General features: G+C 34.6%; 1 protein-coding gene and 1 long non-coding RNA gene across 3 annotated transcripts in view; both read right to left on the bottom strand.

The window, feature by feature from the left end:
* LOC129226576 (phosphatidylcholine:ceramide cholinephosphotransferase 1-like) overlaps positions 1–26748 on the bottom strand; it is a 126340-nt gene that overhangs the window by 26995 nt on the left and 72597 nt on the right. For both annotated transcript variants that reach the window (XM_054861196.1, XM_054861197.1), the window contains exons 3-4: positions 5196–5767; positions 1342–1459 (exon numbers count right to left, since the gene is read on the bottom strand). In XM_054861196.1, the coding sequence (XP_054717171.1) occupies positions 1342–1459; positions 5196–5671 (594 nt within the window). In that variant the 5' untranslated portion in view covers positions 5672–5767. The remainder of the gene's footprint in view (positions 1–1341; positions 1460–5195; positions 5768–26748) is intronic.
* The window catches only part of LOC129226577 (uncharacterized), a 123465-nt gene that overhangs the window by 33332 nt on the left and 63385 nt on the right, over positions 1–26748 (bottom strand). The window lies entirely within an intron of this gene.

Genomic DNA, 26748 nt, shown 5'->3' with positions numbered 1-26748 from the left:
GATTATTATTGTAAAATATTACTGAATTTTGACTATTTTTTGGAAAATCGGATGTAGCGAACCCCCGGTTATAGCGATCTCTCAAGTCGGTCCGTTGAGGGTTCGTTATAGCGGGGTTTGACTGTATAATTAAAATAAAATATAAAATAAATAGGTATAGGGTAGCACATGTTAAAATAACTTTAAACTTTCAGAATAATTGAAATATTTTCAAGATGCAAAAAGATTGAAATCGGCTGCAATTTTCGGCAAAGCACGTGCTTCGTTGAACATGCAAAGTGAAAAGCTTCCAAAAAATTAATTTTTACTGAATGAGTTATAAATCGGAAAAATTATTATTCCATGACATTGGTAGACCAGAAAAGGGAGCGATCTATTGAGAAGAAAGTGAAACTTTTTAATGATTGACTGAAAAAAACTGCAAAAACGGGAGAAAATCGTAAAAAACGGGAAATCGGGAGATGGAAGCAAAAAACGGGAGTCTCCCGTTAAAAACAGTAGAGTTGGCAAGTATGCATAATACATGCATTGCAACCAGTAACTTACTCAAATAATGTTACTCAGTACCATCATAGCACAGACACATAATATTGATCTTTCGCTATTATTGCACAGTAGTGTGTCTAACAATTTGATTATAATCTGTTCTTAAGATTAATAGCTTTTTAAGTGGTTTATAACCTGTTAAGACAAATAGTTCTCAAAATAGTTTGAAGGCAGCATTGCTTTGCAATGTATGTCAATGAACCTTTTTTCACTATTACTTTTTGTGTCAAAATAAACAAGAAATAACTAGCATTAAAAAATCATTTTTACATAGGTTAAAAAAAATCAAGCAAGCACATTTCTTTGGTGTGTGTTTTTCCCTCTTGAAAACCAAAAAATCATGAAACATTTCAGTCAGTTTAACTTTCCACACACTTTTTACCATTTTTTTAGGAAAGAAATGCAGCAAAGTAAAATGTTTTTTGTTCTCTATAACATTGCCATAGATATTTTTAACACCTCTACAAGCATATTTCAATGAAAATATGACTCAAAAACTTAGCCAAGTAAGTATATTTTAAGACTCTGCATTTTATATAAAACAGGAGTGCCCACCTGGGGGAGGGAAGGGTCATGGCGCAGACTACGGCATTGAAATTTGAAGAGGGGGCGTTTTGATGGGTATCTTTCTCATTTGGGGTGTCTTTGCGATATTTAGGGGGGTGAGCTCTTGCTCTTGGAGGCGGGGCACCCCGCAGAAGGACATTGCAGAAAATCGACGAATAAAATAACAATTAGCTTTTTAAAAATATTACATCTGAATGTTTTGTTACTTAAAAACAAAATATAACTTACTTTTGGTGAACAATAATACGTTGTGCTAGCAACAGGGACTTGAGTTACAAACATTGTAATACTGCGCATAAAGTATAGGAGGCCAATTATTACAAAACACCTTCTTAAGATGATAAACCTGAAAGAAATAGCTTTTAAAGACATTTGACTTTGTAAGAATGCTAAAAATACACAGAAAAGAAAAACTATGAAGTTCCTCTCGTAGACAAAGGCATCTCTCTTTTTTCCCTCTCAAAGCACTTTTCTAGAAATATCAGGTTTTGTGGGGTTTGTGAAATAGTGAGTTTAAGGCGAGAGAGAGGGGGTGACAAGAAGAATGACATTGCTGTTTTTAACAATATACAAAATATCTGCTAAATAGTATAGCCAAGATTTCATTTCGGACGGCGTTTAATGAAATTTGCAGGTAGGCAAGTAGGTAGTTTGCATTAGACAATGCATTCGATAAAACATTGATTACTATTAATAAACAGCATGTACACTGGTGTCCAAAAGTTGAGCATAATTGTTATTTATGTGAGTAATGTGAGAAATATGCATTGAAATAGGGGGAAACATGATATGCGAGTGCAACACGGTTACAAAATAAGGAAACTACTCAAAAAATCGGTAATATTTACTTTTATCATCCCAAAAAATAGTTTAAAAGAAAATTAGGCATATGAGGAGTTTACTCTTTGCACAAAAATTTTTCTTTAAACGATGATGCTGAAGTTCAATAGTGTGTATGGCCACCTCTGACTGCCAGGCGCGCTGCACAACGATTACTCATACTTTCTATGAGGTGGTGGATGAGTTGTGGGCTTAAACAGTTCCAAGCATGCTGGAGAGCTCTTTTTAGCTCAGGAGCAGAGCTTGGCAGGGGCGAATGGGCTGCAAGTTGCCTCCCGAGCATATCCCAGACATGCTCGATAGGGTTCGGATCAGGGGAGTTCGCAGGCCACGTCATTCGCTGGATATTTTCTGATTCGAGGAAGTCATCGACCACAGCTGTTCGGTTACATGGCGCGTTATCCTCCATGAATATGAACTCAGGACCAACAGCACCTTGAAACAAGCAAACATAAGGCTCAAGAACCTCGTCTCTGTATCTTTGAACAGTGACTGAGCCTGTTTCAAAAATATGGAGGTCGGTGCGGCCATCCAACATAATGCCCGCCCACACCATTACTCCTGCTGACGCCAAAGTGATGTCTTTCTCTTATGTTTTGCGGTTGGAAACGAGTCCCCTTTTCTCTACAGATTGTTACCTGACGAGAATCACACTATAGAGTAAAGCGGGACTCATCACTGAACATCACATTAGCCCACTGTCCCAGACTCCAATGCTGATGTAGCAAGCTCCAGTTTAAACGAGCGCGTTTATCCGCTGATGTGAGAGGAATGCAAACTGCTAGTCTTCTGGCATACAGACCGACATGATTGAGTCTCCTGTAAACAGTTTGCCTCGAAATTGTTATTCCTGTGACAGCACTGAGCACCGAACCCAGTTCTCTGGCACAGCTGTCCCTATGACGTTGTGCAGAAATTGCCAGAAAACGATCTTGGCTTGCGGTTGTGACTCTTGGTCGACCTGGTACTGGTCGGCGGGTAACATCTCCCATATTTGAAAACTTCTGCCACAGTCTCGAGATTACACACTGAGGCACATTAAGAATACGAGACACTTCAGTTTGTGATCTTTCAGATTCTAGCATTCCAACGATTCTTCCTTTCGCAAACATGTCCAATTGGCGTCTTTGTGCCATTATTAGTTCTGTTACACCAGATCCAATGTTTCTTGGTACAGCAATTGCATGAAATGCGCCTGAACTCTCTAAAGCATGCCAACTGTTTTATCCACATTCCAAAACGCGCACCTAATTCGCGCATGACACCATTGACTATACTATTTTGCATAAACATATTGTTTCTTCTTCAACCAATGAATCTCCATAAGTAACTTTATATAATTTTACGAAAATTTACAGATTTTTCTCGCATTTTATGAATTATGCTTAACTTTTGGACACCAGTGTACGTTCTAAAGTTGGATTCTGTTACGGCAAGTGTGGGTTGCTCGTAGCTAAAGTTACAATGATCGATTGCTGCATGTTATTATTTTTTGAGATTGAAAATATCGCTCATTTGGAAAAAGAGTGCCACACAATACGAAATTTTAAATTTTTCTTTTTTTGCTTAAAGGGGTTCAACTGACGTTATCTTCTTTGGAAAATAATGATAGATTTTTTTGTTCTAATATTAACCATTGGAGAGCACACGGAACTTACTTCTCTTAATGTAAATTGCCTGAAGAGTTGAACTTCAAACACTTCTCCAGTAAAATTTCATTTCTTTGTATTGTGGCACTCTTCTTCCAAATGAGCAATATGTTCATTTGCAATAGAAGTTTGTCTCTTTGTTTTCAAGGTTGCTAAAAAGCATAATCCAGTACACATTAAAGTTTTAAGGTTGGGGGAAGGGAATGAAAATTTTGAACAACACATATTTAAAGACTGACAAAAATTGTAAAATCTCAAGAGCCAGGAAAAAAATATTTCTCACAGTTAATAGGAAAGTTCAGTGTAATATGGCTTCTGAAAGGTTCTAGTTCCAAAAGAATTGGTCACCAAAATACTTTTTTTAGTAGTATAGGCAATCTATCACCCTAGAATTGTTGGACCCTGATTATGGTACATATAAAGTTACAATTTTAGCATAAATTATAGAGAATTAAGTAACAAATGGAGCCTGCATGCATAATACTATGTAATTTTAAAATACATAAACATACTGTAATATTACAGGCTGCCAACCACACTTGACACATTTGTGCAAGGGGCATCACTGCAAATTTGCCAGGAACAGACTTACCTTCAACATTCTTTAATAAAATTGGTTGCACATTTTTTTTTAATTTTATCTCTTACACATAAGAAAATCTTGAAATAGGAACAAGGTACACAAAATTATTTTTCCAAAGAAAAATGTAAAAAAAAATGTGAAATTATTGTTAGCACCAATTGACTGACTAGACACAGAAATTAGCAATTTCTACCCTACTTCACTCTTCCTAATTGTAAGAGAGCAACATTTTGCAACTTAGAATGATTGACATGCTGTCAATGTTTTTCTTTAAAAATGGCTTAAAGAATGCTCTTGTAATTTCAAAGCATATGTAAAAATTAAAATATTTTAGCCATATCTAAGAACTTTTTTTTTTTCAAAGCATATTTTGCCATTTTACCTAGCAAAAACGAATACTTGTCTTTGCCTTAGCCCCTTAAACTGAAACAATGAGCCCAGCTCATCAGAAATTCTACAGCAAACTGAGAAAAATCAGCTGTTTTTGTCAGAAACTATGGAGAACTGATGATGCTTTATATAAGTCACTGCTCTGATATATGTGCACATGTTTCTAGTAGCCATTCAAGTATTAGCAAATTATTTGAATCAAAGTTTCTATGGCAATCCTTTCTCTTAAAAATAGTAAAAAATAACCTGCCAGCTTGAGCAGTGCTGACAGAAAATGAATTGCAGTTTCAGGGATTGAGCATGATTTGTGAGGATCTCCGATCTTCATTAAAGACTTTTTTTCTTGACTTTTTTAACAACAGAGTAATTATTTAATAAATTCTCAGATTTAGCAATGGAAGATACCCTTGTTCTTTCATCAAGCACCATTACCATCAGCACATTCGTTTTTTCCCCTTTTTTTTTAAATTTACTTTCACAACCACCACATTAGTGAAAACAGATTTTCTAACGATACATATCAAAAATTTTAAAACCTCATTCGAACACAAGAATACATTTACGCAAAGCAACTCTTGCAGCACTATTTTTGTCGTTCAAAAGATAGAAACTGTGCTCACCTATGTTTGTGCATGATTATCATAAGTACAGTCAACCACACTGAGACAATAATTATAAATTCAGAAACGTCTAAGGCCCAGTCCACTGGGGGGAATATATCAAAAAATACATCTGGAAGCGGGGGGTACTTGGTCCTGTCTGGCATGCGCTCATGCACTATAGACAAAATAGTCAGCGTCCATGCCATGTTGCAGGCCAGGAACACAAATCCTAGGAAGGTCTTAAATTTTTCTGCCGGGAAGCGGGGCTCTTCCCTCTCTGGTGGGGGTAGGTTGATCTTGACTGTCCCATCCTGAGAACCGTGGGCATCGCCATTTTTTTCTCGCCTGCTGAGACCATTATGCAGGCTGTCAACGTGGATGTGAATTTCAGACACGTCCCTGTGATCTTTACTCTCCCAGCTGAGCCCTTTGCCCATGGTACCGTTGCCTGTCAATAGAGGTTGCTCTTCTGCGCTTGTCTTTGATGACGTCATTGCTAGTCCGACCAAGCGACTGAAGAAGCCAGACAGCTTGACGTCAAAACAGAAGCTGGGGAGGGAGTGGCTGCTGCCATTTCACATTGTGAACACCTGAAAGAAAAATAACATACATTAAAATATCAGCTAAAACTGCTGAAAACACATAATGCAACTTAATGTTAAGAGTTATTTTCCTTAAATTCCTTCAGCTACATGTAAAATTTCACCATATTCTTCAACATTTCAATGGGCAGAAACTGATACAAGGGAGGGGCGATTGCCCCTCCCTTGAGGGACTCTCCACTGGTAATTTTTCAAAAATGAAGTTCAAAAACGCAAATTTAGACAAGTTTCAATGATGTGGGCAAAAGGGAGATTTGGGTTTGAGACTTTATCTCAGAACTGTTTCAAAATTAAGGTCCGAAACCTTTGTGATCAATATTTTTAAATCAGTATACACAGTAAAAAATATACTAATGATATAAAGCAGTAGAGTCTGTTTGAATGCGCTAATCTCAGGAACTACAAAAAAAGAAAAAAAAAGGTTCAAATTGAAAAATTCTTTCTGTGTTGAATAGTCCATTCATTGAGAACGGCTATAGGCCATATAACATTAGGTTATGGCTCATAGGAGTGGAGCAGCAATAAAAAATGTTATGTAAACGGGAAAACTGATATTATGATATAAAATGCTTGGAACGCAGGATATGCATGGCCATGGTGGCTCGTGGCTCGACCTGAAACTGCTGGCTTTGCGATCCAGTGGGTGTAGGTTCCAGTCAGCCATGAAGTTAATCTCAAGGGTACTTTTCAGAGAAAATCCTAAACAATGCCAAAAATGATTTGTGAAAAAAATACATTTATACATACATACGTTTCATTGCCTTCTTTTTCCTCATTTATCTATAAAGCTGAAGAGTTTGCTTGTTTGATTGCGCTAATCTCAGGAACTACTGGTTCGAATTGAAAATGTATTTTTGTGTTAAATCGTCCATTTATAGAGGAAGGCTATAGGCTGTAATTTACATTGATATTTTAATTAGAAAAAAGTTATTCAATGTTTTATGTTATTTTTAGCAGTTTTAAGTACTTTTTACCCCACAGAACCCGAAACCAATTGCGTCAGAAAAACATTTTCTGTACTAAAATGTAGGATATTTATTTTTAAGTATGATGAAAAAAAAAATTTTGTGTAGACAAAGCGATTTTTGTATTTTTTATGCATTTTCGAAAAAAAAAAACCTTTATTTCGCATTTTTTCCTGGGTTTAATGTTTTCTAAACTCTAAACGCCTCTTTTCTGAACTCTGATGTAGTAGTAAAGCCATTTTACCTTCTTCAGAAAAAAAAAAGTTTTAAAAAATATGCAGTACTTTTTTTTTTAAACATTTTTTTAAAATGCGGAGCACAGAACGACTTCCAAGCACAGTGGAAGTTTTGTCAATTTTCAATTTAGGATGGTCATTATGTCATGGAAATGACGTCATGGCCATGTGATCCAACTGCAAAGCTTGCTTTTGCTTTTTTAAAAATTTCTATTTAGGAATTTTATTCAATTCTCCCCCCTCCTCGACGTTTTACTCTTGTTATTTAACGTGACATATTTGTGTGCATTTGATTCAATATGCTTTTATTGAATGAGGTTTTTTTAACCTTTGGCACACTATGGGAAGAATTATTATTGGTGCTATTTTAATTAAATAAATAAAGCATGCAGTTTTTTGCATGATCTTTGTGTCACATACACAGAAAAAGATCGTTATTAATCATCAGAGGTAGATAGATGGTATCGATAGATTGATAAATATAGGTTGATATAAGGTCAGTAAGAGGTATAGGCCCGTATTTATGGAACTTCAATGGGTGATCAATGCCCTCCCCCCCCCAACCTTGAAAAAAAAAAAAGCATTTACATAAAAGTTGAGTGCTTTATGTTATTTTTTGACAAAATGGGCATTGAGAGTACATATCCCCTCCCTTGCTATTGGCTGCTTGCATAGAAAGACGAACTCGCTGGTCGCCGCGGGCGGTTGTTTTTTTATATGTTTTGGCGAATGCAGTTTTTAATTCCAAAGATACTTGAAATATGTTTAACTTGTGTAAAAAATTATCATTTCACATCAGAAGGGGGAGGGGGCATAGATTTTTTTATTTAACGGACTTCCTTTAAATTCTTAGCACGAGCAACACCGTGCAGGTACTGTTAGTAAGTAATAAAAATCAATCGCCCCTCCCTTGAAAATTTTCTGGATCAGTCCTTGTAAATGGGAGAAGTTTCTGATATCAATTATGCAAGTTCTTACAAAGTTTCAAGAAACAAGAATTGATACTTAATGACACAATTTTATAAAATAAATTAATATGTATCTGAATAACTTATATACTTGTTATATCAATAACTATTACAATTATTGATAAAATTTTGGTGATAACCAGCTTAAAAATTAAAAACAATGCAATGTAAACGAAAGGTATGTAATTTTAAATATTGAAACCAAAGGCCTAAGTGAGAAAAACTGGTTATTACAATGTAAAAAGTTGATAGTTAAAGATTACAAGAAAAATTAGTTAACATAATTCCAGAAGTTTTTTTTTACTTATAACTAAGATTGTAGTGTCAAAACAGTCAAAAATTTACTCAGGATTATCACATCCCACTATGTATCGCTTGGCAACCGTAGAATGTTTCAAAACAACTATGTTTTTTGTTTGTTTTTATACTTTTTATTATTACTTATTTTTGACAAATCAATGTTGATTACTGTTAGAAATCTATTTAAAAATTGCATAAATTTGAAAGGACAGTGAAACTCAAAAAAACTATAGAGCAGAGAAACACAAGAGGACGTTTCAAAAAGTAATAAAAGAAAATAAATAAATACACAAATAATGTTTCTAAAGCTGAATGGAATCCCTGATTATAAAAACTTCTAATTCGGTAGATTACAGTTTCATCTTTCGTTTATTTCTTTATTCTTATTATTTTATTTATCTGAAAAGAAAAACTGATACTTCAAAATATCGATGTGTTAGGGTAGATATTATTACAGGGGTTGAAGTGGAAAACCACAGCCAAAATATGGGTTCAAAGGACATTTTAAAGACAATGAATGTTCATAAACAAAAACAAAAACTGCAACTTCAATCGTTTCATTTCGTTATGGATGTCAAACACTCCATGAACAAAATGTAACCGATTTCAATTCATTAATTGTTTTTAAAAGTAAATATTTGAAATAATAATTCTTTCATTGCCTATGAAGTCAATTAGTAATGTTTACGCTCTGTTCGGTGCCTTATTCCTGGTCAAATCTGTGTCTTTTCATTGACACCCAAGCAGTTTCACAAATTTTTCGCACCCGAAACCGTACTACGTTCATTCATAGCAAAGGGTTGGGATCTTCAATATGATCCCCCCCCCCCCGTGAAAGTTGTAGCCTGTATCCGACCATGGCTGCTTCTTTTTATTACTCCCAGCACACGGAATCAAAACAAGGAAACAAATTAGTTGTTCTTCTACTCAACCACTACTGCAGCAGTCACTGCGGGAAAAACAACGGCTTCATTACCCTTTTGTTAGGTACGCAATCTGTCCAGACGACATCTTTGTTTATGTTTTGACGGGGGGAAGAGAAATGGGGGAGATAGGAAAAAAAATCAGAGAACGACAACTTGACAAAGCGGTCTCTAAACAAAGAAAACTAATCTCGAGTTTTGGAAAGCTCTTAACCGCGGTTTTATTTTGGTACAAGAACCAGAACGGCAGTTGGCCGTAAAAATAGCGCAGACACCTAAAAAAAACCTAAAAGGTCATTTTTTATTGCTCCTTTTAGGAACTGCACTGTTTTGGAATAGGATACTCAGTTGACGTGCGCTTCTCTCAACGGGCACAAAAGCCATCCTAAACATTTCGCAGCTCTTTTGAAATTAACTCGAAAAATGTAAAAATAGTTTCAACCTGGGCGAAGAGCCATTGAACAAAATTAAGCAAGCATTAAACAACAAGCAATATTTCAAGGTAAACGGAGGAAAGCTTACCGCACACATTCGCAAATAAAATTTATCAAAGATAACTTTCCCCCAAAACTAATCACACACAGGGGTGGATACAGACTACCCTTTTAGGAGGAGGGTTGGGGTCATGCCGAAGATTATTCCACCCTCCACCAATAAACGAATCAATGGTTTTGGGTACGAAAATCTGAAACCACTTGGGGGTCAATGCATAGGACAAACTGAAAACTGAGAGGGAATTTCTGAAAGTATGGATTGAAAAAAAATAACCTATAAATTGAACAAAGGTACAAAACAAACTAATGTATAGTACACAGCAAATTTCGTTACAGTCAAGCCCGCTTATTAGAATATCGGTAAAAGAATATCTTGCTTAGCATAATACACTTTCAATGTCCCAAACCAACGTAATGTGTTATTTTGATCCCGGTTAAGGGAATATTCCGCTTATTAGAATATTTTCTCATGGCAAAATGGCTATTCCATTAGGCGAATTCGAATGTATTTTGAATTTAAGAGAATGAAATGTAAAATTGAACAAAAGAAAATTACAAAATTACAGAATAAAAACACAGAACATGGCCTGCAAAGATACATTATTGAGTTAACTCGCCTTATATTTTTCGGTACATGTAAAAAATGGCTGTCCGGTTTAAAATGGTCCGGATAATGAGGGTTTACTGTAATGTGAGGTAAAAAAACCAAGGCTTCTGGGCTTCTCCCCAAACTTTCTCTCGGAACGTCGCGGCTGAAACATAATTATTCCAACTTTCAAAAGTATAAAAAGTACGAGATGGGCTAGAGGAAGAGTAGAGAACAGCATAAAATTCCCAGGGCTGTCACACGAGTCAGAGCGCTCTTTTTTGATGCTTGCTCCTCCACCCCGAGAGAATCGTTTCGACACATGGCCGATGCGTTCCCATGGTAACGCAATCGTCTGGTGATGGCCGGGGAGTTCAAAGAATTCTCTTTCTCATGGTAGTCAAAAGGAAAACAACGTCATCCCCTTGGATCGATCTGACACAGTCACACAACTGACCGCGATGATGCAATCGCGACACTGTTACTTCCAGCGGCAGAAAAACTCGTAAAACCGGGACATGTTTTGAAATCCTCAAATGTGCATTGTGCAGCATCTTAGTGCACGAGAACCTGGATCGTCTCGTTAGCTTTAATCTCCACGATTAAAGCTAAATACAGTGAAACCCCGATTTTACGTCTCTGAAGGGATTGGGTAAAATAAAACCAAGAGTGATAGTGGACTTAAGTAAAATTTTCGGAAATAATGAGGAAGCTCGTTTAACTGGAGCCTCTCGGAAGCTTATAGACACAAGATAATATTTTCAAACCAAATTTACGGTACAGCTGGAAGCTTAATTTTAAAATTAGGTTTTCACAATGAAACTAATTCGTTACGCATGCGTTGGCTATCTAAAATGTCTTTTCCTTCCGTAAACGGAAGAAAATGTGTCCTCCACACACATAAGCGAGAACACATACAATTTATAAACACATCACGTTTTTTTTCAAAGCAAAGGCCATTTTAAAAAAAAGTTCAGTAGAACTCCAACCATCCGAATAGATTAAGACCGAACCCAATTCGGAAAATTAAAAAAAAAAAAAAATGGTAGATTGGTTTTTTTTTTCCGAAAAAGGGTTTAATTGTTGAAAATGAGAGAGAAAAAAAACTATTTTTAAAGAAAGAGAGCTTTTAATTGAGCAAATGAAAAGGCAGTACTTTTACTTGGTCAGCGTACTTACAAATACTGTACGTTAGTCGAGTTATGTACGTACCGTACTTATAGCGCGTAGACAGAATCATTGTTTTGCAAACCGCAGTAAGTTTCCGACTCTTTTTTCGGTATTCTGAAATCTGTTCACAGTGTTGCCAGATGGTCAAATCCAGATTTCCACAATTCCCTTCCAATTTTTCCCCAAAAAGCGATGTTTTCTACCAAAATTCCCTAAATTCAAAAATTATTTTTTCACTAATATTTTTAGAAAATGAATCGACTTCCTCTAATATTTTTGTCTCCTGAATTCCCCCCCCCCCCCCAAATAACCAAATTTTCTTATAAAATTCCCCAACTTTTTTTTTCTTCCCATTTTCGCTTTTTTTTTTGTCTTCTTTATCTTTATCTTTATTTATCTGTACTAATAATAAAGCTGAAAGTCTCTCTGTCTGGATATCTCTCTGTCAGGATCTCTGTGACACGCATAGCGCCTAGACCGTTCGGCCAATTTTCATGAAATTTGGCAAAGAATTAGTTTGTAGCATGGGGGTATGCACCTTTAAACGATTTTTCGAAAATCCGATTTTGTTCATTTTCCATTCCAATTTTAAGAACATTTTCCCGAGCAAAATTATCATAAAATGGACGAGTAAATTACCTAGCTATCATAACGTGGAACCGTAACGTGGGCAAGCCAATTCGCGAGAAATTCATCGTGCATTATTTTTAAATATACAGGGGAACCAAAAGACCTTTTAATTTTCTACTACGGGCAAAGCCATGCGGGTGCCACTAGTCATAAATACAAGCGCCTGACTGAAAGATAAGAAATAACCAAATTTTTTTTTTCTACTTGCATTTACTACTCTGCTTCTGTATGTAAACTATGATTTTTGTATATATTTATCCAAAAACATTCTTCATCACACTTATTTTTACCCGTTTCACGTATCAACTAGTTACTCACGCAGAACATTATTGCGAATTCCGTAGCATAATATTCCACATAATGCGAAATGCGAATTCCATAAAGTTGAGCAAAGCTAAACCAACGCTGTTTGATACAATGTAACTACTACTTCTTGACGCGAACCTAAATACGAAAAGAATTCCTTTTTTCTTTGAGGGGTTTTTTCCCCCAGGTTTTCCCCAAGAAAAAAAAAATTTCCTCAAAGAATTCCCCTCAAAACCCATTTCCCCAAAAAGCACCAGATTTCCCCAAAATGGGGAAAATTCCCCCAATCTGGCAACACTGTCTGTGTCAGATCATCACATATTCGGATATTACGAGGTCGGATGCTTCGAGAAATCTTTACCAAAGTCATAAAAACGCTGCCTTCTATTCCATCGAAAATAATGCATTTGGGCTTTTTGTCAGAGCGAACAATAAATTTAACGAAAGAAAAAAAATAATCAAAAAAGCGATTTTTTTAACGGTGGTTATTTTTTCTTTCTTTTCTGCACAAAAGGTATTTATTCATTTTTTAAAATGCATAACGTTTGACAGATTATAATTTAATATGTATACATATCGGGAAATTTTTCAGGATTGAAGTGTCATATTTTTCATTAGCACTTTTTGCTATCACCCTCGCCCCTCTGAGTGTCACCCGGGAGCGAACGCTCTTTTCAACCCTCGAATGACGATACCGACTAATGTTAGTGAAAATCGTAATAAGATGAAGAATCAAAATAAATGCAATTAAAATTGGGTAAATAAGGGTAGAACATATAAATGAAATAATGAAATCAAGAGCAATTCAAGCAATACAACGAAAATAGGAAGACTAGCTCCTTCTCATAAGTCTACATTTCTCCAGTATGCGGGCAGGGTAATTATATATATTCAATACCTAGCGGATCATTTAATCCCGTAATTACTGATGACGACGGGTATGAAGTCCCGTCAATCGTATGAAGCAAATATTTCTAAGCGAGAAATTAAGCAAACGGCATAATCGAAACAAGTTCTAGAAATACTGGGAGGCGCAATCCCCTCTCCGAATTTAAGTCCCCCGTCCCTATTTAAATGTAGTGAGAATATTGTAATTTATCTGTTAACTGTTTTGTTTTAATTTGATGACTAAAAATGTCTACGTGCAATCTTTCCACTTTAATTGCGTAATTTGTTGACGGTTTTATAGTTTTATTTTTAATTTTTTTTAATGATTAAGCAACATAATTTGATGTTTCTTTTAACTACGTTTAGTGTACTTAAATCCATACATTATTACAATATTACTGAAATCTTAGTTATATGTTCAATCCAAAAAGAAAAAAAACGAATCAATTGGTTCTTAAACAGTCTCTTTGTTTTTCTTCCTTTTTTTTCTTTCTTTCTTTCTTTTTTTTTTTGGCTCTTGTTCTTTGTCTTCCATTATACAGTAGTCAAAAAAGGAGAAGCATAACTACACCCTATACAGATTGTACGTAGTACCATCCAAGAATTCGGGGGGACAAACTGTATAAAACCTTACCCAGAGTAGTTCACATTACCGAAGCACATTCACCTTCAAAAGGTCACCTTGAGGGACTATGTACTTCTGCCAGTGTTCATATAACTTTTGGAAACCCTCCTGGAAACCATTTTTCGCTACCTTCTGTGATGCGTCTTTATCTTCTCCTAACGGATGAAAGCGGCGTCCGTGCAAATGTTTTTTTGCTGAGAACAGGTAAAAGTCACACTGAGCTAAGTCCGACGAAACGTTACGTTATTTGTTTGTCATATCGGAGTATTGACCAATCGAACCGTGCATCCTCAACATGAAAGTCGCCTTCTTCCCCACGATGAAGTTAAAGCAGCAGCGCAAGAGGCCTTACAGGAGGTTGCGATAAATGTCTTCCAGGAGTCCTTCTAAAAGCTATACGAACGTTGGCAGAAGTGCATAGTCGTTCAAGGTGACTATTTTGTAGATAGATGCACTTCGATAATGTGAACTATTCAGGCTAAGGTTTTATACAACTTGTCCTCGAACTTTTAGATCATACTACGTACGTATGAGTTTTCAACGTACTATTTCCTAACATTTTTGAGTGACGCAAGTTTACGCGCATGCAGACATAACAAGAGAATTTGCGATATTTAACTAAGGAGGCGTTCAAAATGGATATTTAAGTCATCTATATGTTCTTAGGTACATATGCATGTACAAATGTGCTGAAAAAACGTGTGAAGTTTAAATTGGGTGATCCTAAAATAGAAATTTAGGCCGAAATCTAATTTTTTTTTCTTTTTGTTATTGCAATTTTTTATTCGTAGAAAGTAAGTAAAGTGAAATGAATCAATGATCCTTTAAATCCCTGAAAATCTTATCAATTAATCTCTGATAGATTTTTTTTCTTTTTTTTTGCCATCGACCAACGGCATCGGCCATCGGCCATCGGCAATCGGCCATTTGGAGGAAAACAATCGGCCATCGGCCACCTTTGAACAATTGGCCAACAATCGGCATCGGCCCATCGGCCAAAAAATGCCATCGGTCGAGCCCTAATATTCAATACCTAGCGGATCATTTAATTCCGTAATTACTGATGACGACGGGTATGAAGTCCCGTCAATCGTATGAAGCAAATATTTCTAAGCGAGAAATTAAGCAAACGGCATAATCGAAACAAGTTCTAGAAATACTGGGAGGCGCAATCCCCTCTCCGAATTTAAGTCCCCCGTCCCTATTTAAATGTAGTGAGAATTGACCTGTGTCTCACTCTCTCAGAAAACTTTGAAATGACAGGCCTGCCCAAAGACAATACGTTTAATTCGTAAAAAAAAAAAAAAAAAAAAAAAAAATTGAATTTTTGGCATCTTGAATTCAAATTGTGTTTTTCGCAATCACGAGCGTGTGTGTTTGTGTAGGCGCATGTGTGTGGGTGCGTGGGTGCGTAAGTGTATGTATGCATGTGTGTGAGTGAGTGTTGGGTACGTGCGTGTGCGTGTAGGTGTTCGTATGTGTGTGTAGGCGTTCTTGTGTGTGTGTGTAGGCGTTCTTGTGTGTGTGTGTGTGTGTGTGTGTAGGCGTTCGTGTGTGTGGGACATGGACGCCACCGCCCAGCAAAAGTGGATTCCGGGGGACAGTGCTCAGGACCAGCCGCGCCGCCGCCGGTGGACGGTAGTGCTGCAGGCCTGGTCCAAGCTGAAAAAGGAACCGGAACATCAAGGATTGTCAAGTGAAAACAATAAGCAATCGTGATTGCTCAAAAAAAAAAAAAAACAAATTTTAAGACATTTTTTAGAGAGAAGGAGAAAGATGCAAGCTCTAAGACATTTGAGTTGAAAAGGAAATTTCACTTAAAAAAAAAAGAGTGACAGGCTTTCTTTCCTCTTTTTCAAAACTACACATTTTCTACCGTTTTGAACGAAAAAAAATTTTAAAGAAGATTTCTCACTCGTTAATGAACATTTAAAACAAGAACTTTAACAAAAAGGCTGCCCCCATAAAAAATCTCACTTTTTTTTCGTCATACTTAATCCCTCCCTCCCGGTATCACAAAGGGTCACACTTAACCCTGCTCTTGTCACATGTCACGCTATTACATAATTTTTATTCTCCCTAAAGTCATCAAAATATTAAATGCATTCTCAAATTACTATTTAACTTTCTTATGTTATTATTACAATATGTAGACTTAAAATTAAGGTTACTTTCAATATTTCATTTTACATTTTTATCAATTTTAATGGAGTAAATTTAGCATTAGCTGTTTCTATTATTATTTTTTTTTTCTGTTAGCACTTTTACACAGTTATATGATTCAGAAATTAAAAAAATATGCATTAGTTGGTGTACAGTCATCAGACTTTCCCCCAATTTCTTTTGACCAACGTTTAATATTTCATTAGGCACTTTTAATATTAATAAAATTGTTACATTGCTAATAATTTTTTGAATATAAAATAAAAAGGAATATTATATTACTTTATTATACTAATGATGTATCAATATATCATAAAAATATAGTACATAACTTTCTGGTTATTTTTAATAATATTTTAACAATATTACTATGACTAATGTAATTTTTATATTGAAAATACCGTAGTTGAAAAATAAATATCAAAAATACCAAAATATCATGATATTTTCAAAATAAATATCGGATATAGATCATGATATATATCGACTGATATATATCGGCGAACCCTGTCCCTCCCCCATTCACAAACTGCAACAATTTCATGACAACCCCCCCCCCCCTCAAGACGTACCAATTTGTGGACGACTCCTAAGCCTGAGATCAAGATATCCATCAGCTATCTGTCTGCAACTTGAGCAAACGCAGTAGGAAAGTGCCGAGGCTGAAGTTGAAGGATGAATTATTACGCATGGAATCACACACGTAATCAACTAACTTATCGCCCTATCTTCAAGTTGACGTTCATTCTGATTTCTACTTCAACATAAAATAGTTCTAAAAAGACGTTCTAGGAGAGAGAGAGTCAGGGAAAAGGAATGTCGTTCAGCTGTACAAATGTCGTCATTTACGACACGTAATCGATGACACAAACACGATGTTTCGAACGTTTGACCGGAAGAAGAAACTTCCAGTTTTGTATTGACAAAGATAACAAGCAGAAATAGCAATACTATTTTGCGTCATCTGTAATTGCATATTAATAATAAAAAAAAAAAGGTGGGGGTGGATAATAATACAATTTTAAGCCATGTCACTGACCAAAACCTACTGTTAACTAACAAGAACACAATGATGCATTGCTATTAAGAGGACGGAAATATTACTAAGGGCTCGTCTACAAATGATGTCAGGCTTTGAGGGGGAGGGAGCAGGCCCGCCTTGAGAAATTAATGCATTTCCATATCTATGGGTGTGGTTTTAGTTATTTTTCGTATTTTTGGGTGTAATATGTGTTGAGTACATACACTTTGACCCCCCTCCCCGAAATTTTTGAAATGGCAGGCCTGGAGAGGGACTATGAAATTATAATTTGTAACAAGGGGAAGGGAGAGTGTAATAAGAAGTGTGAAGTCACACACTTCTATAACAAGTTGGTAATGAAATGAAACGTGGATATGCGACAAGAGCAGTGGATTTATACATTGGGGGGGGGGGAGGGGCGGGGGGTCCTTCTGTCTGACTGAAACATTTTTGTGCAGTTTTAGATCCCTTTCGGGACCCTAATATCGTGGGGGCTCCTTCGTAACTGAGACATGGTAAATCCGCCAGAGGACAAGAGAGGGTAAGGAGCAAAATGACAATTGGTGACAAAGGAGGGAGGAGGGTCGAATATGCTGAAAAAAAAAAGTGTGATATCATTTATGGACAACCCCTAAAGAAAATCTTTAAGCATTACAACATTTATGTGCTGCACAGGTAACCGTACATTCTCATGTGCTGCCACCTTTGCACCACATGGAAATTTATTCACTACAAATATAAGTATGAATAAAAATTAGCAAAATGTGTTTGGCAACAAAGAAATTAAATCGAATCTCATCAAACCTTCACTATTTTTCGATAAACGAAAGGAAAAAGGGACACGACTCGGAAAATTTTCACCCTATTGCTTATTTATGCAAATGACTTTGGAAATTATCAGACAACATTGTACAGAGCAAATGTTACAATATCAGAAATATTGATTTGGAATAATTATTTTTACGTTATTTGCATACTACTCAAACTAATGATTAAATTTTATTATTTTCATTCGTTTTTAATAAGGGAAGTTAATTAAAGTGAAACAAGTTGAGCATATTTATAATTAAATGTGGCTGCGGAGTCGATGAGAAGATTTAAGAATGGGTGTGACATATGTTTCTGTCAATTTAAATAAATTGACTTCTACTTTAATATGGTAGTCTTCAAATACAATGGAGTCTTTCAAAAATCACAAAAGGAATGGTCGCACTCATGTTTTACAGAAAAGAACTACTCGAAATTTTTCATTTTGTTGTAAAACTTTTCATTAAAAATTATTCTAAATCATACTTAAAAACAATAAAAAACAGTATATGAGCATGTATGTATGTAACTATGATTATGTGTACTATGATTCAGTATGTACGTATGATTGTGAGCAATTAACATGCAATGCTTATAGTTAACAGGGGTGTCCATCTGGGGAGGGGGGGGGGGTCGTGGCGCAGCCTGCGCCATTGAAGTTTTTAGGGGGGTGTTTTCAGGGGTATTTTCCCCTCTTATGGGAATGTGAATTTTTGCAATATTGGAAGAAATTCAGACTATTTAAGAATTAAAATACGTTCCTGAATATTAGAGCTCCAGCACTTTTTTGTTAGAGATCAAGCCTTGTATATAAGTAAGAAACGATATATATGTTAAAATTGTTGAAAAACTTTCAAGCGCATAAATCTATTTCTAAATTAAATGCATATCTGCCGTTTTAAAGGAAACTTGAACACTCTAAATGTTTGTCACTGTCATGAACACTGTTCATGTTTTTAAAAATCTATTGTTCATTGAACAGTAGCTTTCACTTCAAAAACAAGAGAAATATAGCAAATTTTACATCGAAAAATAAAAAAACTAAATAATAATAATTAATATTAAATAAATGAAATTTTACTAATTGAACACAACAACATTTTAAAACTGGCACTCAAAATGATCACAGAATTTCATTTTTACACTTCAAAATCAAGTTTTTTGGTGAAAATGAACACAAATTTTCTAACCTAATAATAACCGAAAATTAAAAAATATTTAAAAAAAAAATTTTTTTAATCAAAATTGCAGCAAAGATTGCATTTTTCATCGTAGTATCAAAACGGAAAATAGTATAACTTTTAATTAAATAAAATCCTTTCAAAATTGTATTTTACTAGAAATGTTTAAAAAAAAAAATATCGAAATAATCTTGGAAAGTTTTGTGTAAACTAAAAACTAATGGAAAGAAACATGTCTGATTTAGAATATCTATTGTAAAGTTTATTAATTTTGTCGCACTCGTAATTTGGTGAAATTGTAGCACTTTTAAAAAATATTTTGAGAAAATCCTTTTAAAAAGCGGGGGGAAATCATATTTACGCGGGAAATCAAAAGAATCGAAAAAGGCGGGAAGCTCCTGCAAAAAACAGTAGATTTGGCAAGTAGTATGTAATTGTAATTAAATTTATTGATCATTATCAAAGCTTTCATAAGATATAGAATTTATTTAGGGCGACAGGATTTAAGCTAAGATCCTTTAGGTTATAGGATACTGGATAAAAGGAAATTTTTGAAGCTTCAGTTAAAAAACCATTGCTTTCCCCATTTAATGATTGCATATTGAAGTATAGAATAAATAATGCTCAATCATAGCATGATATTTCATTGCAAAGAAATTAGAACTGAAACTTAGTACACCTGCACGTAAAAACATTGACAAACTAATCTTGACTAATATTATAAAGAGAGAGGGCGGATTTTTGTGTGTTTATGTGTTTGAGGTAATTTGAAAAATTCTTTCACTATATGAAAGGTGCTTTCTCACTGAGTAACATAAGCTATAATTCGAAAAATCCGATTAATAGTTCTTTTTTTATTCAAATTTAGGCCCAAATTTCACGTAAATTGCCTATTATTGGCTATTAAAGGGGTGAAAAATTACTTGCACATATTAATATTATGTATCGTTAAAAAGGGTAGAATTTTCTGCGTTCTAAACAATTTATTTCATTGCTCTAACTTAATTACGGCTGGAGTAATTAGCATTTTTAGCTCGAACTTTTTTAAGCTTAGCTGAAATTTAGGCACTACTTCCTTCATTAAATCTATCAATAAAAAGTGAAGAAATTGTCCCACAGTTTTCTTTTGACAGCTTTGAAAAAAGCGACATTTTTACTCCAGACCTCTCTCGACCTTAGGTCGCAAAAATTAGCTTCTATCTTCAAAGGAAAAAAAGTTACAAGCGTTTTTAAATCAATTTCGAAATATGTCACTTTGATTCAGGTTGTCAATCATTTTATTTTCGCGTTTCCATGGTTACGCTTTTAAAATCCATCCTTCGCATTTTAATTTCTTAAAAGTACTTTAATATCTGTCGTCATTGTTTGGAAGGGTAATTTTGCACGGTATTTTTTTCTTTTACTTAAGTTATTCTTTAAGTTATTAAGTTATTCTTTTAATTAATTGTTTAATATATGTCACTTGACACAATTTTTGTTCTCAAGTTAGACCGAGCAAAGCAGCTCTTAATACATAAAGATTCGAAAGCTATTGTTAATCTGATTTTATATCTTTTTGTTTGTTTGGCGAAACATTTATTATTGCCAAAGAAAAAACATCCGCTTCACTCGCAAAAAGGCTGGGTTCCGGTAGCGTGGTCGCTTGGCACATTAGGCGCTGAGCAGGGGGGGGGGGGGTCAGTCTAGGATTATTGCTTTAAGGCAATCGTTAATGCAATTCATTGTTTTGGCGATTTGTTTTGAAAGAAAAGAAACTTTTGATTTGCTTTTATAAGAGTGAAATGTACATTTTCTTCTTTTTTTCTGACGATGATTTTTGAATGTTCCACGGGATTTCTTTTTTCGTTAGACCGATGGATTATGATAGAGTGGTTGCTGGGCAAGTTTGGCGATAAAAAATAGAGCTGCGGAATTACTTTTACATTTGAAAGATATTATTTGATGTCTTTTTTTGTTTATTTGGCGAAATATTTTAAATTGCAGTAAAAACCACTTCACTTGCTAAATAGAGTTTTAAAGCAACGTTAATCTAATTTAATGATTTGACGAAAAGTTTTAAATTCTAAAGAAACTTAAAATAGTTTTTTTTTTTTTTTGAAAAGGTGTGTACGTATTTTATACAAAGAAAAACAATCATTTCACATCAAAGGGGGAGGGGGAGTCCATTTTTTTTTTAAATTCAACTATTAAATTTCTGGACTTCTGTTAAATTTTTAGCACGGGCATCGCTGTGCGGGTACTGCTAGTTTTTAATAAAGAGGGAAAAGATTCTCCTATATATTACATTTAAATTTTATTTCAAAAATCTTTCGTCTACCGGACAGGACATATTTTGTTGAAGATATTCAATTCCAGAAACTAATAATGCTGTAAGAAAATTTTACCTTCGCTCAACTAGGAAAGCAAGACTTTTTTCTATATGTTAAAAAAAATCAAATACTTGTCATCAGTTACATTTACTTACAAAATTACTAAATTTGGAATCTAAATCCAGTTAATATATTTATCAGTTTTGTAATGTTACATTTAATATAACGTTTATTAGAAGGGGCACTACGAAGGGGAGAGAACCGCTCCCCCTCTCCACAGAGTCCTTGGTTTTTAGTCATTTTTTAGTCATATAGTCAATCTTAGAATGGGTATTTTATATACATTTTAGGATTGTTACGATCGAAAAATCACGCCTACCTCCTGGTAAATTCTGGCTGCGCTAGTGCTCGTCGGTAAATTTATATTTTGGAATAAATATATGATCGAATCAATTTTGTGATATTTTGAATAAGAATCACAATTCTCAAAAAATTAACAAAACAAAAAACACATATCAAAATACAAAATTTCAAACGTTGCACGAACCAAATAAATAATGTAACACTCAAAATTTTTAATCATGCATTTTGTTTTCACCAATGTTAACTAAAAAACTAATAGAAATAGTAAAACTTACTGTGAACAAATTGTATGTACGCCATTTTGGAAAATAATTTAGAAGTTATTGGATTAAAGTTGCATTGACGTAGATCGGATCGAAGCCCGATTAGAAAAGGAACGTCTATTCTAAATGCAGACCATTTGAGTTCCCCTATCTCTTTTGGAACGAAAAACATGTGATTGCATTGATAGGATATATCAGATTACCTTCTAAATAAACAATTTGCTCTCAGTAGCAAAATGGGATTGGCATCGGAAGAAGATAATAAAGCATTTTCGGTCTGCGCGAACGGAAACTTGAAAATAATGTTATCGAAAGTTAGAGTGAAATTTTTCTTTCGAAATTTCAAAACGACGAGTAAAATTCCTTTACCAATTTTAAATTATGTTTTATAAAGAAAAAATCTACCACGTCGCACAGGATTCATATGATGTAAATTTAAGTAAGATAAAATAATTTGGATAAATTCATTTTTTACACAAACCATGCAAAATTTAGGTTGAGATACTTGATGACACCATAGAAAGAAAAAAAAAGGTCCAACATGGACATTAACTTAACTGAAATAGTTGCAGTTATACTTTTGAGAAAAATTTGAAATTAGATATGACGAGTAATCTTTTTATAATAGCAGTTAATTCTCCAGTACTCGTACCAAAATGAGTAACCTGAGAACTCGCTTTGGTACATACTTGGTTAAAAATCTGATGAAACAATAAAAAAATTTGGTGCACCACAAAAAAACCATTCACGCTTCGACTACTCATCAGACTAATAAATGTCCAGTTACATAGATTTATTTCCAAAATTGTTACAGTAAAATCTGTAAAGTTGACCACCCTTGTAAGTTGATTACCTGTCTATGTTGACCACCAATATGCACCAAATTTGGCTGAGAATCATATAACAAACCCTTTGTAAGTTGACCACCTGTCTAAGTTGACCATTAAAGTACTGCACCGCAAGTTGTCAACTTACACAGGTTTCACTGTACTTTAATTTTTGCAATCGATCAGAAATGTATTTATATAAAAATTTCCTACCATGTAAAAAATATTCTATTAAGCAAAAAAATAAATTCTTTACTAAGTAAATTAAAAAAATAAGCAGCAAACCAATAAATAAGATTTTTCTTTTAAATTAGACACATATGAGGGAATTTTAGAAATGTTCGTCAATTTGTTTCTGAAACAAAGTAACAAACAAATACGAACTTCTACAAAGCTGCACAATATAACAAAAAAAAGGTGCAACCATTCGATTGAAACATAAGTTTGTTCCGCGGATAATTCCACAAAACAGCAATGGCGGAACACATCCAATTAAATTTTGAATAACGGCCCTGCATTGGAGGTAGGAAATGACTCGGACGCGAATTGCAATTAAATGCTTCGGTGAAAGTGACTTTAAAACTCGCGAACTAGAAAATAATGGCTAGACAGTCACAAAAGCAGCACTCGGTAATCCATTATGGTGCGTTGAGAGAGGATGTCAAATTAAAATGCTGAAGCGGTCGTCGCTGGGAAATAGGGGGGGGGGGGAGTGCGTCGATGATTTTTTTTTTTTTTTTTTTGGCTTGGAATAACGTGACAGATGTTGACGTTAAACGATAGTAAAGTATTAATAAAAAGAGGAAAATGGTTCGAGAAACATTAAATCATTCGATTAAACGGGAAGTTGGAAAAACTAGTTCAAAACTATTTCGTGGGCTGAGTATGGGCAACTACAAATTTGGCAAAATAGAATGTTTAACTTTTCATAATGTGTTTGAAAGAAGAGTAATATTTCTAATTAAATAAAAATTAGAAATGGTTGTTGAATAGCATTTAAATAAAGTCTTAATATTTTCTAAACATAGCGAAAAAAGAACAACAAATGTCAATGTGGTAAGTTATACTCGAAACAGCATGAAAAAAATCTGAATTGCTGTAGTTTCTAGTTTTAGTACTATTTGATTGGTATATTAGTTCATAATTGATTGACTATAAATGTACGCATATTTTTTTTTTTTTCTGAAACATGACTTAAATGGACAGGGGTGCCCATTCCCCTCCCCAAAGTTCAACGGCGTAAACCCCCCCCCCCCCCCCCCGCTTTTCTCAATAGTCTTTCCCTTTTTTATTTTCTATTTTGTAGCTCTCTTTTTCATTTTATTTATTTTAAATGAAAAATATTTAAATTTATTTTTTAAAAATATTTTTCATTTATTTATTTTTTTTTAAATATTTTTCATTTACTTATTTTTTTTTAAATATTTTTAACTATTTATTTATTTATTGTTAATTACTTATTTATTTTTTTTAATTAGAAAAGTTCTATGCTACGCCAATAACACACACACACAAACTAAATAAATAAATGAAATGAATAACTTAAATTAAAAATGTGTGAATCAAGAAATACCCTAAATAAATAAATTTTTAAAATTCCAAAAAATTTCATGGCGCAACTTGCGTTATAATCCCCGCTCCCCCTGTGGCCACCCCTATATTTATAAGGATACTATATTTATAAGGATGATTTATAAGGATACTAGCTGCGTTGCCCGGCTTACCTTCAAAATAAAATTTTGTCAAGTGACGTATATTCAACAATCAGGCTTAAATAAATAAATAAAAAAAACATCATGCAAAATTTCCCTCTCAAACAATGACGACAGATATTAAAATACTTTTCATTTTGAATGGAAATGAGATTTTTTGAAATTAACTTAAAAAGGCTTGTAACTTTTTTTCCTTTCGAAGCTTACTTTTTGACACCAATAACTTTTTTTCCTTTCGAAGCTTACTTTTTCGCCCTTAGTCGAGATAGATCTGGAGTAAAAAACGTCGCTTTTTCCAATGGTGTCAAAAAGAAAACTGTGGGACAGTTCCTCCACTTTTTATTGTCAGATTTAATGAAGAAAGTAGTGCCTAAATTTCAGCTAAGCCTAAACAAATTCAAGCTAAAAACGTAAATAACTCCCGTCGAAATTAAATTAGAACGTTGGAACAAATTGCGTAGAACGCGGAAAATTCTACTCTTTCCAACGATATATAATATTAGTATACGCAAGTTATCTTCACACCAAATTAGGGAATTTATGTGAAAATTGGGCCTAAATTGGAATAAAAAAAGAACTATTCATCGAACTTTTTTCGAACTGGTCTGCAAACCCTTTCAGGACTTAAAGGAACAAACTGAAAATTACAGCGAAATCGGCCCAGGTAGTTCTCAAGTTTTGCGAGTTCAAACACACAGACACTTTTTGGAGACTTCATTTTATGCTATGTAGAGATTTACTGAAAACAAAATACTAATAGCAAAACAAATATCAGTTGCACAATAAGGCCTCAATTTCACCTCCGAATCTACCTTACTCCACCTTGTACAAACGAAAAGAAAGTATGCATATTAAACCACTCCCAGAAGCCCTGCATCACGTGATTTCTAAAAAGTTAGCAAACAAATCCATTTTCGCATTTTTTAGCTCTTTGATCAGAACAGGTTTCAGTAAGAAAGATGCATTTTTCAATACCTACTTCCAGTTTCAGTATTCAATGACGAAAAGTAAGCGGCGCTCTCTTTTCACAACTGCGAAAATCACTTGACATTTCCCAATGTAGCAGTTTCGATTCAAAAGTTCACATTTTTCATCTCAGCACTTTGATAAAAAGATTTAGGAAACTAACAACCTGACGCCCAATCGATTTCCGATTCCTATTGAGCTGCTTACAAAATGACAGATTCAGCTTCCGAATATATTAAAACGACAAATCTAAACGGATCGCTTCCGCTTAATAAATCCGGCACAGAAAAATCGGTATTTCGTCACCACATTAGCTGGAGGTATGTTCGTGGATCTGTGGAGCAATGGACTACACCTGCATGACGTACTATGGTATATGAAATTTAAATACACAAGCTGCAGACTAAGTGAAACTTTTCCGGCGTCCATTAATACCTGCAGTTTTTACACTTTGGGAACTCCTTATTCACAAAAAAGGGGCTGTCTACAGATGATGTCACGCTTTCAGGGGGGAGGAGAGGTTCGTGCAATTGTGAATTTGACAAGGGGGCGGAGGGGGTAATAAGAAGAGTGACATCACACATTTTTTTACAAGATGTTCGTGAAAAGTAGCGTGATATGTGACAGGGGGAGGGTCAGAAATGTTGAAAAAAAGTGTGCCCAAAGATGTCTTTTCGAAAACTTTGGTAGATCGTTTTCTAAAACACAAAGAGAAAGAAATCCCCATTTAACATGAAACTAGAAAATCGCCCGTCAAGGTATGACGGGTGAAAATTGCTTCTACATTTGAACGAAGTCATTGCCTGTTTTGGTGATATTTTGATGTTGAAATTGTAACCCTAACTCCAGAGGATGAACCCTCAACTCCAGTAGATAGCGTTTATTGCTAACCATTTTTTTCGTTTCTTCATTCTCTTGAAATGAGTCTTACCTCAGTAAAACATTTAAGTTACCGGATCAAGGGGGGATCGGGACGCAAGTGGACTGATTTTATTTCATACCTTTTAATGAGCACTAAGTTTATAGAATAGTCTTTAGATTTAAAAAACATGTGTTATAAGTAAAACCTGTCTACAACGATACTGTTGGGACCTAAAATTATATTGTTATAGACAGGTTATTGTTATAGACAATTTGATTATTTATGCTCACATTTTACTGGGACCAAGGAAAATATCGCTATACACAGGTTTATTGTTATAGACAGTATTGTTACACACAAGTTTCACTGTATTTTGTTGGATCTTTTGTGTTAGCGCTTTCGCG

The sequence above is a fragment of the Uloborus diversus genome, chromosome 7 (genome assembly GCF_026930045.1).
Source record: "Uloborus diversus isolate 005 chromosome 7, Udiv.v.3.1, whole genome shotgun sequence".
NCBI lineage: Eukaryota > Metazoa > Arthropoda > Arachnida > Araneae > Uloboridae > Uloborus > Uloborus diversus.
This window is presented reverse-complemented; position numbering and strand designations above follow the sequence as displayed.